Below are 17,427 nucleotides of genomic sequence, written 5' to 3'. Positions count from 1 at the left end.
GTTGTTGACGCTGAAGTTGTTTTAGTTGTGATGGAAAGGTTGTTTAGTTGTTGTAGGCGAAGTTATTTCAGTTGTTGATGAAGAGGTTTTTTTCAGTTGTTGACGGTGAAGTTGTTTCGGTTGTTGATGGTGAAGTAGTTTTAGTTGTTGACGGTTGAATTATATTTGTGGTTAATGGTGATGTTTTGTTAGTTGTTGACAGTGAAGTTGCATTTGTGTTGAATGAGCGGTTGTTTTAGTTGTTGTAGGTGAAGTTGTTTCAGTTGTTGCTGGAGAGGTTGTTTCAGTTGTTGAAGGTGAATTGTGTTCGGTGTTGATGGTGAAGTTGTTTTAGTTTGTTGACGGTGAAGTTTATAGTAATTTGTTGGCTGTGAGGTCGTTGTAGTTGGTGGGGAAGTTGTGGTAGTTAGTGGGGATGTTTTGGTAGATGACGTTGAAGTTGTTGGTATGAAGTTGTTGTCGTTGTTGTGGTGGTGAATTTGTTGTAGTTGTTTGCGGAAAGTTTGTCGGTAGTTGATGGTGACGGTGTAGCAGCTGTTGGCTGTGAGGTCGTAGGAGTTGGTGATAAAGTGATTGTAGTTTTTTTGGGGGGCAAGTTGTTGCAGTTGGGGGCATAGTTGGTGGTAAAATTGTGGTAGATTGTGGCAGTGCAGTTGTTCCTGCTGTTGTAGCCGTAGTTGCTGGTCCAGCTTTAGAATTCAACAAAGAAGAATGGTGAGTCATACAGCAGATTATAAATAAACACTTAATCACACTTACATAAATATTGCTCTCTGTATTTTATATAATATTCTAAGTGCCAAATTTAAATTTGAAAACAAACATTTCATAGAGTTGACCGTTCATGACAGGATGAACAAAACATCCAAATAAAAATATCCAAGTAATGATATCTCTATCCATGATGATTGTATTCCGTCCTTGATGCTGTCTGTAGCCTACAGTTCTGAGTATTTACTGTAAGGCTGTATTAATGCAAGCTTATAAGATTGATTGTTATTTCCAAGCATTTCATGGGGAGTGTCAAAAAGGAGGGGAGTTAATGAGACGAATAAACAAAGCAGTTCCTCGAGCAGCTTCTGTAAACTTGAACATCTTACACACCCTGTATATTTGTTGTAGCATTTGTAACACTGACAACAAATGTGTGGGCATCTTTTCCTAGGATATCACCAATAAACTAGAAAAGAAGAAAACAAAAACAGTGTTAATCATCTTTTTAAAACTAAAATCTTAAAAAAAAAGAAAGAAAGAAAAAAAGCCACTTTTACCAACCTCTTGTATAAAAATCTTAATTTCTTCATCACCAACATCCTTTGTGGAAGCTATCTCTATCTGTAGACCAACAATAGTGAATACCTTAGAGCCTGTGGACATAAAATAAAGTTAATTTCATTAATGTGTACAGGTACAAGTGAATTGGAAATAAATAACTATATATACATATATATACAGTATCCAGTATATGTATAAGTAATATATATATAAAGTCCAGTGTTTTTAAAAGAAGCTTTAATATAGAATTGGCAGATTGGGTGCTTGGAATAAAGGAAAATAACACATTGAAATAATGCGTCAAGAAAGGAACTGTAAACTATGTAAACTATAGTTGTTGAAGTTAATTTTATAATGCAGTTTAAAATAGTTTGGTAAAAATGTAAATGAAGCTTGATTTGATTATTTTTTGGGAAACGTAAACAAGGTACTTCAAAGAAAATCATGCTGAGTCAGCATTCACGGAAATAAGTAGAATTATATCTGCTGCGTTGCAATGGTCGGGGCCAGGCAAATTTAGATCAGATACAAGTATATACTTGGACTTGTTGACTCAGCCATTAAAGTGGTAGTGTTTCGTTGGTTTAAAAGTTATAGTAGTTTTTGGTGATATACCTGTATTCGTTTTTAATGGTGATGTTTTGGTAGTTGTTGACGGTAAAGTTGTTTTAGTTGTTGACGGTGAAGTTGTTTTAGTTGTTGACGGTGAAGTTACATTTGTTGTTAATGGTGATGTTTTGGTAGTTGTTGACAGTAAAGTTGCATTTGTTGTTGAATGAGAGGTTGTTTTAGTTGTTGTAGGTGAAGTTGATTCAGTTGTTGATGAAGAGGTTGTTTCAGTTGTTGACGGTGAAGTTGTTTCGGTTGTTGATGGTGAAGTTGTTTTAGTTGTTGACGGTGAAGTTATATTTGTTGTTAATGGTGATGTTTTGGTAGTTGTTGACAGTGAAGTTGCATTTGTTGTTGAATGACGGGTTGTTTTAGTTGTAGGTGAAGTTGTTTCAGTTTTTGATGGAGAGGTTGTTTCAGTTGTTGACGGTAAAGTTGTTTTGGTTGTTGATGGAGAGGTTGTTGTAGTTGTTGATGGTGAAGTTATATTTGTTGTTAATGGTGATGTTTTGGTAGTTGTTGATAGTGAAGTTGCATTTGTTGTTGAATGACGGGTTGTTTTAGTTGTAGGTGAAGTTGTTTCAGTTGTTGATGGAGAGGTTGTTTCAGTTGTTGACGGTGAAGTTGTTTCGGTTGTTGATGGAGAGGTTGTTTTAGTTGTTGTAGGTGAAGTTGTTTTGGTTGTTGATGGAGAGGTTGTTGTAGTTGTTGACAGTGAAGTTGTTTTGGTTGTTGATGGAGAGGTTGTTGTAGTTGTTGACGGTGAAGATGTTACGGTTGTTGATGGAGAGGTTGTTCTAGTTGTTGACGGTGAAGTTGTTTCGGTTGTTGAAGGAGAGGTTGTTTTAGTTGTTGATGGCAAAGTTGTTTTAGTTGTTGACAGTGAAGTTGTTTCGGTTGTTGATGGAGAGGTTGTTTTAGTTGTTGTAGGTGAAGTTGTTTCGGTTGTTGATGGAGAGGTTGTTTTAGTTGTTGTAGGTGAAGTTGTTTTGGTTGTTGATGGAGAGGTTGTTTTAGTTGTTGTAGGTGAAGTTATTTCAGTTGTTGATGAAGAGGTTGTTTTAGTTGTTGACGGTGAAGTTGTTTCAGTTGTTGATGGAGAGGTTGTTTCAGTTGTTGATGGTGAAGTTGTTTCGGTTGTTGATGGTGAAGTTGTTTTAGTTGTTGACGGTGAAGTTATATTTGTGGTTAATGGTGATGTTTTGGTAGTTGTTGACAGTGAAGTTGCATTTGTTGTTGAATGAGCGGTTGTTTTAGTTGTTGTAGGTGAAGTTGATTCAGTTGTTGATGAAGAGGTTGTTTCAGTTGTTGACGTTGACGTTGTTTCGGTTGTTGATGGTGAAGTTGTTTTAGTTGTTGACGGTGAAGTTATATTTGTTGTTAATGGTGATGTTTTGGTAGTTGTTGACAGTGAAGTTGCATTTGTTGTTGAATGAGCGGTTGTTTTAGTTGTTGTAGGTGAAGTTGTTTCAGTTGTTGATGGAGAGGTTGTTTCAGTTGTTGACGGTGAAGTTGTTTCGGTTGTTGATGGAGAGGTTGTTGTAGTTGTTGATGGTGAAGTTATATTTGTTGTTAATGGTGATGTTTTGGTAGTTGTTGATAGTGAAGTTGCATTTGTTGTTGAATGAGAGGTTGTTTTAGTAGTTGTAGGTGAAGTTGTTTCAGTTGTTGATGGAGAGGTTGTTTCAGTTGTTGATGGTGAAGTTGTTTCGGTTGTTGATGGTGAAGTTGTTTTAGTTGTTGACGGTGAAGTTATATATGTGGTTAATGGTGATGTTTTGGTAGTTGTTGACAGTGAAGTTGCATTTGTTGTTGAATGAGCGGTTGTTTTAGTTGTTGTAGGTGAAGTTGATTCAGTTGTTGATGAAGAGGTTGTTTCAGTTGTTGACGGTGACGTTGTTTCGGTTGTTGATGGTGAAGTTGTTTTAGTTGTTGACGGTGAAGTTATATTTGTTGTTAATGGTGATGTTTTGGTAGTTGTTGACAGTTAAGTTGCATTTGTTGTTGAATGAGCGGTTGTTTTAGTTGTTGTAGGTGAAGTTGTTTCAGTTGTTGATGGAGAGGTTGTTTCAGTTGTTGACGGTGAAGTTGTTTCGGTTGTTGATGGAGAGGTTGTTGCAGTTGTTGACGGTGAAGTTGTTTCGGTTGTTGATGGTGAAGTTGTTTTAGTTCTTTGACGGTGAAGTTATATTTGTGGTTAATGGTGATGTTTTGGTAATTGTTGACAGTGAAGTTGCATTTGTTGTTGAATGAGAGGTTGTTTTAGTTGTTGTAGGTGAAGTTGTTTCAGTTGTTGACGGTGAAGTTGTTTCGGTTGTTGATGGTGAAGTTGTTTTAGTTGTTGACGGTGAAGTTATATTTGTGGTTAATGGTGATGTTTTGGTAGTTGTTGACAGTGAAGTTGCATTTGTTGTTGAATCAGAGGTTGTTTTAGTTGTTGTAGGTGAATTTGTTTCAGTTGTTGATGGAGAGGTTGTTTCAGTTGTTGACGGTGAAGTTGTTTCGGTTGTTGATGGAGAGGTTGTTGCAGTTGTTGACGGTGAAGTTGTTTCGGTTGTTGATGGTGAAGTTGTTTTAGTTCTTTGACGGTGAAGTTATATTTGTGGTTAATGGTGATGTTTTGGTAATTGTTGACAGTGAAGTTGCATTTGTTGTTGAATGAGAGGTTGTTTTAGTTGTTGTAGGTGAAGTTGTTTCAGTTGTTGATGGAGAGGTTGTTTCAGTTGTTGACGGTGAAGTTGTTTCGGTTGTTGATGGTGAAGTTGTTTTAGTTGTTGACGGTGAAGTTATATTTGTGGTTAATGGTGATGTTTTGGTAGTTGTTGACAGTGAAGTTGCATTTGTTGTTGAATGAGCGGTTGTTTTAGTTGTTGTAGGTGAAGTTGATTTAGTTGTTGATGAAGAGGTTTTTTCAGTTGTTGACGGTGAAGTTGTTTTAGTTGTTGACGGTGAAGTTATATTTGTTGTTAATGGTGATGTTTTGGTAGTTGTTGACAGTGAAGTTGCATTTGTTGTTGAATGAGCGGTTGTTTTAGTTGTTGTAGGTGAAGTTGTTTCAGTTGTTGATGGAGAGGTTGTTTCAGTTGTTGACGGTGAAGTTGTTTCGGTTGTTGATGGAGAGGTTGTTGTAGTTGTTGATGGTGAAGTTATATTTGTTGTTAATGGTGATGTTTTGGTAGTTGTTGACAGTGAAGTTGCATTTGTTGTTGAATCAGAGGTTGTTTTAGTTGTTGTAGGTGAATTTGTTTCAGTTGTTGATGTTGAGGTTGTTTCAGTTGTTGACGGTGAAGTTGTTTCAGTTGTTGATGGAGAGGTTGTTGCAGTTGTTGACGGTGAAGTTGTTTCGGTTGTTGATGGCGAAGTTGTTTTAGTTGTTGACGGTGAAGTTATATTTGTGGTTAATGGTGATGTTTTGGTAGTTGTTGACAGTGAAGTTGCATTTGTTGTTGAATGAGCGGTTGTTTTAGTTGTTGTAGGTGAAGTTGATTTAGTTGTTGATGAAGAGGTTTTTTCAGTTGTTGACGGTGAAGTTGTTTTAGTTGTTGACGGTGAAGTTATATTTGTTGTTAATGGTGATGTTTTGGTAGTTGTTGACAGTGAAGTTGCATTTGTTGTTGAATGAGCGGTTGTTTTAGTTGTTGTAGGTGAAGTTGATTTAGTTGTTGATGAAGAGGTTTTTTCAGTTGTTGACGGTGAAGTTGTTTTAGTTGTTGACGGTGAAGTTATATTTGTTGTTAATGGTGATGTTTTGGTAGTTGTTGACAGTGAAGTTGCATTTGTTGTTGAATGAGCGGTTGTTTTAGTTGTTGTAGGTGAAGTTGTTTCAGTTGTTGATGGAGAGGTTGTTTCAGTTGTTGACGGTGAAGTTGTTTCGGTTGTTGATAGAGAGGTTGTTGTAGTTGTTGATGGTGAAGTTATATTTGTTGTTAATGGTGATGTTTTGGTAGTTGTTGACAGTGAAGTTGCATTTGTTGTTGAATCAGAGGTTGTTTTAGTTGTAGGTGAAGTTGTTTCAGTTGTTGATGGAGAGGTTGTTTCAGTTGTTGACGGTGAAGTTGTTTCGGTTGTTGATGGAGAGGTTGTTGCAGTTGTTGACGGTGAAGTTGTTTCGGTTGTTGATGGAGAGGTTGTTTCAGTTGTTGACGGTGAAGTTGTATTTGTTGTTGAATGAGAGGTTGTTTTAGTTGTTGTAGGTGAAGTTGTTTCTGTTGTTGATGGAGAGGTTGTTTCAGTTGTTGATAGATAGGTTGTTTTAGTTGTTGTAGGTGAAGTTGTTTTAGTTGTTGACGCTGAAGTTGTTTTAGTTGTTGATGGAAAGGTTGTTTTAGTTGTTGTAGGCGAAGTTATTTCAGTTGTTGATGAAGAGGTTGTTTCAGTTGTTGATGGTGAAGTTGTTTCGGTTGTTGATGGTGAAGTAGTTTTAGTTGTTGACGGTGAAGTTATATTTGTTGTTAATGGTGATGTTTTGGTAGTTGTTGACAGTGAAGTTGCATTTGTTGTTGAATGAGAGGTTGTTGTAGTTGTTGTAGGTGAAGTTGATTTAGTTGTTGATGAAGAGGTTTTTTCAGTTGTTGACGGTGAAGTTGTTTTAGTTGTTGACGGTGAAGTTATATTTGTTGTTAATGGTGATGTTTTGGTAGTTGTTGACAGTGAAGTTGCATTTGTTGTTGAATGAGCGGTTGTTTTAGTTGTTGTAGGTGAAGTTGTTTCAGTTGTTGATGGAGAGGTTGTTTCAGTTGTTGACGGTGAAGTTGTTTCGGTTGTTGATGGAGAGGTTGTTGTAGTTGTTGATGGTGAAGTTATATTTGTTGTTAATGGTGATGTTTTGGTAGTTGTTGACAGTGAAGTTGCATTTGTTGTTGAATCAGAGGTTGTTTTAGTTGTTGTAGGTGAATTTGTTTCAGTTGTTGATGTTGAGGTTGTTTCAGTTGTTGACGGTGAAGTTGTTTCAGTTGTTGATGGAGAGGTTGTTGCAGTTGTTGACGGTGAAGTTGTTTCGGTTGTTGATGGTGAAGTTGTTTTAGTTGTTGACGGTGAAGTTATATTTGTGGTTAATGGTGATGTTTTGGTAGTTGTTGACAGTGAAGTTGTTTCGGTTGTTGAATGAGCGGTTGTTTTAGTTGTTGTAGGTGAAGTTGATTTAGTTGTTGATGAAGAGGTTTTTTCAGTTGTTGACGGTGAAGTTGTTTTAGTTGTTGACGGTGAAGTTATATTTGTTGTTAATGGTGATGTTTTGGTAGTTGTTGACAGTGAAGTTGCATTTGTTGTTGAATGAGCGGTTGTTTTAGTTGTTGTAGGTGAAGTTGTTTTAGTTGTTGACGGTGAAGTTATATTTGTTGTTAATGGTGATGTTTTGGTAGTTGTTGACAGTGAAGTTGCATTTGTTGTTGAATGAGCGGTTGTTTTAGTTGTTGTAGGTGAAGTTGTTTCAGTTGTTGATGGAGAGGTTGTTTCAGTTGTTGACGGTGAAGTTGTTTCGGTTGTTGATAGAGAGGTTGTTGTAGTTGTTGATGGTGAAGTTATATTTGTTGTTAATGGTGATGTTTTGGTAGTTGTTGACAGTGAAGTTGCATTTGTTGTTGAATCAGAGGTTGTTTTAGTTGTTGTAGGTGAAGTTGTTTCAGTTGTTGATGGAGAGGTTGTTTCAGTTGTTGACGGTGAAGTTGTTTCGGTTGTTGATGGAGAGGTTGTTGCAGTTGTTGACGGTGAAGTTGTTTCGGTTGTTGATGGAGAGGTTGTTTCAGTTGTTGACGGTGAAGTTGTATTTGTTGTTGAATGAGAGGTTGTTTTAGTTGTTGTAGGTGAAGTTGTTTCTGTTGTTGATGGAGAGGTTGTTTCAGTTGTTGATAGATAGGTTGTTTTAGTTGTTGACGGCAAAGTTGTTTTAGTTGTTGACGCTGAAGTTGTTTTAGTTGTTGATGGAAAGGTTGTTTTAGTTGTTGTAGGCGAAGTTATTTCAGTTGTTGATGAAGAGGTTGTTTCAGTTGTTGATGGTGAAGTTGTTTCGGTTGTTGATGGTGAAGTAGTTTTAGTTGTTGACGGTGAAGTTATATTTGTGGTTAATGGTGATGTTTTGGTAGTTGTTGACAGTGAAGTTGCATTTGTTGTTGAATGAGCGGTTGTTTTAGTTGTTGTAGGTGAAGTTGTTTCAGTTGTTGATGGAGAGGTTGTTTCAGTTGTTGACGGTGAAGTTGTTTCGGTTGTTGATGGTGAAGTTGTTTTAGTTGTTGACCGTGAAGTTATATTTGTGGTTATTGGTGATGTTTTGGTAGTTGTTGACAGTGAAGTTGCATTTGTTGTTGAATGAGCGGTTGTTTTAGTTGTTGTAGGTGAAGTTGATTCAGTTGTTGATGAAGAGGTTGTTTCAGTTGTTGACGGTGAAGTTGTTTCGGTTGTTGATGGTGAAGTTGTTTCAGTTGTTGACGGTGAAGTTGTTTTAGTTGTTGACGGTGAAGTTATATTTGTTGTTAATGGTGATGTTTTGGTAGTTGTTGACAGTGAAGTTGCATTTGTTGTTGAATGAGCGGTTGTTTTAGTTGTTGTAGGTGAAGTTGTTTCAGTTGTTGATGGAGAGGTGGTTTCAGTTGTTGATGGAGAAGTTGTTGTAGTTGTTGATGGTGAAGTTATATATGTTGTTAATGGTGATGTTTTGGTAGTTGTTGATAGTGAAGTTGCATTTGTTGTTGAATGAGAGGTTGTTTTAGTTGTTGTAGGTGAAGTTGTTTCAGTTGTTGATGGAGAGGTTGTTTCAGTTGTTGACAGTGAAGATGTTTCGGTTGTTGTAGGTGAAGTTGTTTCAGTTGTTGACTTTGAAGTTGTTTCTGTTGTTGATGGAGAGGTTGTTTTAGTTGTTGACGGTGACGTTGTTTTAGTTGTTGATGGTGAAGTTGTTTCGGTTGTTGATGGAGAGGTTGTTTTAGTTGTTGTAGGTGAAGTTGTTTTGGTTGTTGATGGAGAGGTTGTTGTAGTTGTTGACAGTGAAGTTGTTTTGGTTGTTGATGGAGAGGTTGTTGTAGTTGTTGACGGTGAAGATGTTACGGTTGTTGATGGAGAGGTTGTTCTAGTTGTTGACGGTGAAGTTGTTTCGGTTGTTGAAGGAGAGGTTGTTTTAGTTGTTGATGGCAAAGTTGTTTTAGTTGTTGACAGTGAAGTTGTTTCGGTTGTTGATGGAGAGGTTGTTTTAGTTGTTGTAGGTGAAGTTGTTTCGGTTGTTGATGGAGAGGTTGTTTTAGTTGTTGTAGGTGAAGTTGTTTTGGTTGTTGATGGAGAGGTTGTTTTAGTTGTTGTAGGTGAAGTTATTTCAGTTGTTGATGAAGAGGTTGTTTCAGTTGTTGATGGTGAAGTTGTTTCGGTTGTTGATGGTGAAGTTGTTTTAGTTGTTGACGGTGAAGTTATATTTGTGGTTAATGGTGATGTTTTGGTAGTTGTTGACAGTGAAGTTGCATTTGTTGTTGAATGAGCGGTTGTTTTAGTTGTTGTAGGTGAAGTTGATTCAGTTGTTGATGAAGAGGTTGTTTCAGTTGTTGACGTTGACGTTGTTTCGGTTGTTGATGGTGAAGTTGTTTTAGTTGTTGACGGTGAAGTTATATTTGTTGTTAATGGTGATGTTTTGGTAGTTGTTGACAGTGAAGTTGCATTTGTTGTTGAATGAGCGGTTGTTTTAGTTGTTGTAGGTGAAGTTGTTTCAGTTGTTGATGGAGAGGTTGTTTCAGTTGTTGACGGTGAAGTTGTTTCGGTTGTTGATGGAGAGGTTGTTGTAGTTGTTGATGGTGAAGTTATATTTGTTGTTAATGGTGATGTTTTGGTAGTTGTTGATAGTGAAGTTGCATTTGTTGTTGAATGAGAGGTTGTTTTAGTTGTTGTAGGTGAAGTTGTTTCAGTTGTTGATGGAGAGGTTGTTGCAGTTGTTGACGGTGAAGTTGTTTCGGTTGTTGATGGAGAGGTTGTTTTAGTTGTTGACGGTGAAGTTATATTTGTTGTTAATGGTGATGTTTTGGAAGTTGTTGACAGTGAAGTTGTATTTGTTGTTGAATGAGAGGTTGTTTTAGTTGTTGTAGGTGAAGTTGTTTCTGTTGTTGATGGAGAGGTTGTTTCAGTTGTTGATAGATAGGTTGTTTTAGTTGTTGACGGCAAAGTTGTTTTAGTTGTTGACGCTGAAGTTGTTTTAGTTGTTGATGGAAAGGTTATTTTAGCTGTTGTAGGCGAAGTTATTTCAGTTGTTGATGAAGAGGTTGTTTCAGTTGTTGACGGTGAAGTTGTTTCGGTTGTTGATGGTGAAGTAGTTTTAGTTGTTGACGGTGAAGTTATATTTGTGGTTAATGGTGATGTTTTGGTAGTTGTTGACAGTGAAGTTGCATTTGTGTTGAATGAGCGGTTGTTTTAGTTGTTGTAGGTGAAGTTGTTTCAGTTGTTGATGGAGAGGTTGTTTCAGTTGTTGACGGTGAAGTTGTTTCGGTTGTTGATGGTGAAGTTGTTTTAGTTGTTGACGGTGAAGTTATATTTGTGGTTATTGGTGATGTTTTGGTAGTTGTTGACAGTGAAGTTGCATTTGTTGTTGAATGAGCGGTTGTTTTAGTTGTTGTAGGTGAAGTTGATTCAGTTGTTGATGAAGAGGTTGTTTCAGTTGTTGACGGTGAAGTTGTTTCGGTTGTTGATGGTGAAGTTGTTTCAGTTGTTGACGGTGAAGTTGTTTTAGTTGTTGACGGTGAAGTTATATTTGTTGTTAATGGTGATGTTTTGGTAGTTGTTGACAGTGAAGTTGCATTTGTTGTTGAATGAGCGGTTGTTTTGGTTGTTGTAGGTGAAGTTGTTTCAGTTGTTGATGGAGAGGTTGTTTCAGTTGTTGACGGTGAAGTTGTTTTAGTTGTTGACGATGAAGTTATATTTGTTGTTAATGGTGATGTTTTGGTAGTTGTTGACAGTGAAGTTGCATTTGTTGTTGAATGAGCGGTTGTTTTAGTTGTTGTAGGTGAAGTTGATTCAGTTGTTGATGAAGAGGTTGTTTCAGTTGTTGACGGTGAAGTTGTTTCGGTTGTTGATGGTGAAGTTGTTTTAGTTGTTGACGGTGAAGTTATATTTGTTGTTAATGGTGATGTTTTGGTAGTTGTTGACAGTGAAGTTGCATTTGTTGTTGAATGAGCGGTTGTTTTGGTTGTTGTAGGTGAAGTTGTTTCAGTTGTTGATGGAGAGGTTGTTTCAGTTGTTGACGGTGAAGTTGTTTTAGTTGTTGACGGTGAAGTTATATTTGTTGTTAATGGTGATGTTTTGGTAGTTGTTGACAGTGAAGTTGCATTTGTTGTTGAATGAGCGGTTGTTTTAGTTGTTGTAGGTGAAGTTGATTCAGTTGTTGATGAAGAGGTTGTTTCAGTTGTTGACGGTGAAGTTGTTTCGGTTGTTGATGGTGAAGTTATATTTGTTGTTAATGGTGATGTTTTGGTAGTTGTTGACAGTGAAGTTGCATTTGTTGTTGAATGAGCGGTTGTTTTGGTTGTTGTAGGTGAAGTTGTTTCAGTTGTTGATGGAGAGGTTGTTTCAGTTGTTGACGGTGAAGTTGTTTTAGTTGTTGACGATGAAGTTATATTTGTTGTTAATGGTGATGTTTTGGTAGTTGTTGACAGTGAAGTTGCATTTGTTGTTGAATGAGCGGTTGTTTTAGTTGTTGTAGGTGAAGTTATTTCAGTTGTTGATGAAGAGGTTGTTTTAGTTGTTGACGGTGAAGTTGTTTCAGTTGTTGATGGAGAGGTTGTTTCAGTTGTTGACGGTGAAGTTGTTTCGGTTGTTGATGGTGAAGTTGTTTTAGTTGTTGACGGTGAAGTTATATTTGTGGTTATTGGTGATGTTTTGGTAGTTGTTGACAGTGAAGTTGCATTTGTTGTTGAATGAGCGGTTGTTTTAGTTGTTGTAGGTGAAGTTGATTCAGTTGTTGATGAAGAGGTTGTTTCAGTTGTTGACGGTGAAGTTGTTTCGGTTGTTGATGGTGAAGTTGTTTTAGTTGTTGACGGTGAAGTTATATTTGTTGTTAATGGTGATGTTTTGGTAGTTGTTGACAGTGAAGTTGCATTTGTTGTTGAATGAGCGGTTGTTTTGGTTGTTGTAGGTGAAGTTGTTTCAGTTGTTGATGGAGAGGTTGTTTCAGTTGTTGATGGTGAAGTTGTTTTAGTTGTTGACGATGAAGTTATATTTGTTGTTAATGGTGATGTTTTGGTAGTTGTTGACAGTGAAGTTGCATTTGTTGTTGAATGAGCGGTTGTTTTAGTTGTTGTAGGTGAAGTTATTTCAGTTGTTGATGAAGAGGTTGTTTTAGTTGTTGACGGTGAAGTTGTTTCAGTTGTTGATGGAGAGGTTGTTTCAGTTGTTGACGGTGAAGTTGTTTCGGTTGTTGATGGTGAAGTTGTTTTAGTTGTTGACGGTGAAGTTATATTTGTGGTTAATGGTGATGTTTTGGTAGTTGTTGACAGTGAAGTTGCATTTGTTGTTGAATGAGCGGTTGTTTTAGTTGTTGTAGGTGAAGTTGATTCAGTTGTTGATGAAGAGGTTGTTTCAGTTGTTGACGGTGACGTTGTTTCGGTTGTTGATGGTAAAGTTGTTTTAGTTGTTGACGGTGAAGTTATATTTGTTGTTAATGGTGATGTTTTGGTAGTTGTTGACAGTGAAGTTGCATTTGTTGTTGAATGAGCGGTTGTTTTAGTTGTTGTAGGTGAAGTTGTTTCAGTTGTTGATGGAGAGGTTGTTTCAGTTGTTGACGGTGAAGTTGTTTCGGTTGTTGATGGAGAGGTTGTTGTAGTTGTTGATGGTGAAGTTATATTTGTTGTTAATGGTGATGTTTTTGTAGTTGTTGACAGTGAAGTTGCATTTGTTGTTGAATCAGAGGTTGTTTTAGTTGTTGTAGGTGAATTTGTTTCAGTTGTTGATGGAGAGGTTGTTTCAGTTGTTGACGGTGAAGTTGTTTCGGTTGTTGATGGAGAGGTTGTTGCAGTTGTTGACGGTGAAGTTGTTTCGGTTGTTGATGGAGAGGTTGTTTTAGTTGTTGACGGTGAAGTTATATTTGTTGTTAATGGTGATGTTTTGGAAGTTGTTGACAGTGAAGTTGTAATTGTTGTTGAATGAGAGGTTGTTTTAGTTGTTGTAGGTGAAGTTGTTTCTGTTGTTGATGGAGAGGTTGTTTCAGTTGTTGATAGATAGGTTGTTTTAGTTGTTGACGGCAAAGTTGTTTTAGTTGTTGACGCTGAAGTTGTTTTAGTTGTTGATGGAAAGGTTGTTTTAGTTGTTGTAGGCGAAGTTATTTCAGTTGTTGATGAAGAGGTTTTTTCAGTTGTTGACGGTGAAGTTGTTTCGGTTGTTGATGGTGAAGTAGTTTTAGTTGTTGACGGTGAAGTTATATTTGTGGTTAATGGTGATGTTTTGGTAGTTGTTGACAGTGAAGTTGCATTTGTTGTTGAATGAGCGGTTGTTTTAGTTGTTGTAGGTGAAGTTGTTTCAGTTGTTGATGGAGAGGTTGTTTCAGTTGTTGACGGTGAAGTTGTTTCGGTTGTTGATGGTGAAGTTGTTTTAGTTGTTGACGGTGAAGTTATAGTATTTGTTGGCTGTGAGGTCGTTGTAGTTGGTGGGGAAGTTGTGGTAGTTAGTGGGGATGTTGTGGTAGATGACGTTGAAGTTGTTGGTATTGAAGTTGTTGTCGTTGTTGGTGGTGAATTTGTTGTAGTTGTTTGCGGGAAAGTTGTGGTAGTTGATGGTGAAGTTGTAGCAGCTGTTGGCTGTGAGGTCGTAGGAGTTGGTGATAAAGTGATTGTAGTTTTTGGGGGCAAAGTTGTTGCAGTTGGGGGCATAGTTGGTGGTAAAATTGTGGTAGATTGTGGCAGTGCAGTTGTTCCTGCTGTTGTAGCCGTAGTTGCTGGTCCAGCTTTAGAATTCAACAAAGAAGAATGGTGAGTCATACAGCAGATTATAAATAAACACTTAATCACACTTACATAAATATTGCTCTCTGTATTTTATATAATATTCTAAGTGCCAAATTTAAATTTGAAAACAAAACATTTCATAGAGTTGACCGTTCATGACAGGATGAACAAAACATCCAAATAAAAATATCCAAGTAATGATATCTCTATCCATGATGATTGTATTCCGTCCTTGATGCTGTCTGTAGCCTACAGTTCTGAGTATTTACTGTAAGGCTGTATTAATGCAAGCTTATAAGATTGATTGTTATTTCCAAGCATTTCATGGGGAGTGTCAAAAAGGAGGGGAGTTAATGAGACGAATAAACAAAGCAGTTCCTCGAGCAGCTTCTGTAAACTTGAACATCTTACACACCCTGTATATTTGTTGTAGCATTTGTAACACTGACAACAAATGTGTGGGCATCTTTTCCTAGGATATCACCAATAAACTAGAAAAGAAGAAAACAAAAACAGTGTTAATCATCTTTTTAAAACTAAAATCTTAAAAAAAAAGAAAGAAAGAAAAAAAGCCACTTTTACCAACCTCTTGTATAAAAATCTTAATTTCTTCATCACCAACATCCTTTGTGGAAGCTATCTCTATCTGTAGACCAACAATAGTGAATACCTTAGAGCCTGTGGACATAAAATAAAGTTAATTTCATTAATGTGTACAGGTACAAGTGAATTGGAAATAAATAACTATATATACATATATATACAGTATCCAGTATATGAATAAGTAATATATATATAAAGTCCAGTGTTTTTAAAAGAAGCTTTAATATAGAATTGGCAGATTGGGTGCTTGGAATAAAGGAAAATAACACATTGAAATAATGCGTCAAGAAAGGAACTGTAAACTATGTAAACTATAGTTGTTGAAGTTAATTTTATAATGCAGTTTAAAATAGTTTGGTAAAAATGTAATGAAGCTTGATTTGATTATTTTTTGGGAAACGTAAACAAGGTACTTCAAAGAAAATCATGCTGAGTCAGCATTCACGGAAATAAGTAGAATTATATCTGCTGCGTTGCAATGGTCGGGGCCAGGCAAATTTAGATCAGATACAAGTATATACTTGGACTTGTTGACTCAGCCATTAAAGTGGTAGTGTTCGTTGGTTTAAAAGTTATAGTAGTTTTTGGTGATATACCTGTATTCGTTTTTAATGGTGATGTTTTGGTAGTTGTTGACGGTAAAGTTGTTTTAGTTGTTGACGGTGAAGTTGTTTTAGTTGTTGACGGTGAAGTTACATTTGTTGTTAATGGTGATGTTTTGGTAGTTGTTGACAGTAAAGTTGCATTTGTTGTTGAATGAGAGGTTGTTTTAGTTGTTGTAGGTGAAGTTGATTCAGTTGTTGATGAAGAGGTTGTTTCAGTTGTTGACGGTGAAGTTGTTTCGGTTGTTGATGGTGAAGTTGTTTTAGTTGTTGACGGTGAAGTTATATTTGTTGTTAATGGTGATGTTTTGGTAGTTGTTGACAGTGAAGTTGCATTTGTTGTTGAATGACGGGTTGTTTTAGTTGTAGGTGAAGTTGTTTCAGTTGTTGATGGAGAGGTTGTTTCAGTTGTTGACGGTAAAGTTGTTTTGGTTGTTGATGGAGAGGTTGTTGTAGTTGTTGATGGTGAAGTTATATTTGTTGTTAATGGTGATGTTTTGGTAGTTGTTGATAGTGAAGTTGCATTTGTTGTTGAATGACGGGTTGTTTTAGTTGTAGGTGAAGTTGTTTCAGTTGTTGATGGAGAGGTTGTTTCAGTTGTTGACGGTGAAGTTGTTTTGGTTGTTGATGGAGAGGTTGTTGTAGTTGTTGATGGTGAAGTTATATTTGTTGTTAATGGTGATGTTTTGGTAGTTGTTGATAGTGAAGTTGCATTTGTTGTTGAATCAGAGGTTGTTTTAGTTGTTGTAGGTGAATTTGTTTCAGTTGTTGATGGAGAGGTTGTTTCAGTTGTTGACGGTGAAGTTGTTTCGGTTGTTGATGGAGAGGTTGTTGCAGTTGTTGACGGTGAAGTTGTTTCGGTTGTTGATGGAGAGGTTGTTTTAGTTGTTGACGGTGAAGTTACATTTGTTGTTAATGGTGATGTTTTGGAAGTTGTTGACAGTGAAGTTGCATTTGTTGTTGAATGAGAGGTTGTTTTAGTTGTTGTAGGTGAATTTGTTTCAGTTGTTGATGGAGAGGTTGTTTCAGTTGTTGACGGTGAAGTTGTTTCGGTTGTTGTAGGTGAAGTTGTTTCAGTTGTTGACTTTGAAGTTGTTTCTGTTGTTGATGGAGAGGTTGTTTTAGTTGTTGACGTTGAAGTTGTTGTAGTTGTTGACGGTGAAGATGTTACGGTTGTTGATGGAGAGGTTGTTCTAGTTGTTGACGGTGAAGTTGTTTCGGTTGTTGAAGGAGAGGTTGTTTTAGTTGTTGATGGCAAAGTTGTTTTAGTTGTTGACAGTGAAGTTGTTTTGGTTGTTGATGGAGAGGTTGTTTTAGTTGTTGTAGGTGAAGTTGTTTCGGTTGTTGATGGAGAGGTTGTTTTAGTTGTTGTAGGTGAAGTTGTTTTGGTTGTTGATGGAGAGGTTGTTTTAGTTGTTGTAGGTGAAGTTATTTCAGTTGTTGATGAAGAGGTTGTTTTAGTTGTTGAGGGTGAAGTTGTTTCAGTTGTTGATGGAGAGGTTGTTTCAGTTGTTGACGGCGAAGTTGTTTCGGTTGTTGATGGAGATGTTGACGGCGAAGTTGTTTTAGTTGTTGACGCTGAAGTTGTTTCGGTTGTTGATGGAGAGGTTGTTTTAGTTGTTGACGGTGAAGTTCTTTTAGTTGTTGACTGTGAAGTTGTTTCGGTTGTTGATAGATAGGTTGTTTTAGTTGTTGACGGCAAAGTTGTTTTAGTTGTTGACGGTGAAGTTGTTTCGGTTGTTGATGGAGAGGTTGTTTTAGTTGTTGACGGTGAAGTTGTTTCGGTTGTTGATTGAGAGGTTGTTTTAGTTGTTGACGGTGAAGTTGTTTCGGTTGTTGATTGAGAGGTTGTTTTAGTTGTTGACGGCGAAGTTGTTTTAGTTGTTGACGGTGAAGTTTTTTCGGTTGTTGACGTTGAAGTTACATTTGTTGTTAATGGTGATGTTTTGGTAGTTGTTGATGATGAAGTTGCATTTGTTGTTGAATGAGAGGTTGTTTTAGTTGTTGACGGTGAAGTTGATTCAGTTGTTGACGGATAGGTTGTATTTGTTTTTGATGGTGATGTTGCATTAGTAGTTGATGGTAAAGTTGTATTAGCTGTTGTAGGTGAAGTTATAGTATTTGTTGGCTGTGAGGTCGTTGTAGTTGGTGGGGAAGTTGTGGTAGTTAGTGGGGATGTTGTGGTAGATGACGTTGAAGTTGTTGGTATTGAAGTTGTTGTCGTTGTTGGTGGTGAATTTGTTGTAGTTGTTTGCGGGAAAGTTGTGGTAGTTGATGGTGAAGTTGTAGCAGCTGTTGGCTGTGAGGTCGTAGGAGTTGGTGATAAAGTGATTGTAGTTTTTGGGGGCAAAGTTGTTGCAGTTGGGGGCATAGTTGGTGGTAAAATTGTGGTAGATTGTGGCAGTGCAGTTGTTCCTGCTGTTGTAGCCGTAGTTGCT

General features: G+C 37.0%; 1 protein-coding gene and 1 pseudogene across 1 annotated transcript; both read right to left on the bottom strand.

Annotated features, from left to right (window-relative positions):
- Positions 1-2,537: 2,537 nt before the first annotated feature.
- On the bottom strand, positions 2,538-9,441 carry LOC114461649 (mucin-5AC-like; annotated as a pseudogene).
- Positions 9,442-13,431: 3,990 nt separating this feature from the next.
- LOC114461648 (mucin-3A-like) lies at positions 13,432-17,360 on the bottom strand. Its single transcript, XM_028443888.1, has 3 exons — positions 17,111-17,360; positions 15,217-16,927; positions 13,432-13,783 (listed from the first exon to the last, which is right to left on the bottom strand). The coding sequence occupies exons 1-3, from the start codon at positions 17,358-17,360 to the stop codon at positions 13,432-13,434; spliced, it is 2,313 nt and encodes a 770-aa protein (XP_028299689.1).
- Between the last annotated feature and the right edge of the window lie 67 nt (positions 17,361-17,427).

Source organism: Gouania willdenowi, chromosome 4, assembly GCF_900634775.1.
Source record: "Gouania willdenowi chromosome 4, fGouWil2.1, whole genome shotgun sequence".
In the NCBI taxonomy this organism is placed as follows: Eukaryota; Metazoa; Chordata; class Actinopteri; order Blenniiformes; family Gobiesocidae; genus Gouania; species Gouania willdenowi.
This window is presented reverse-complemented; position numbering and strand designations above follow the sequence as displayed.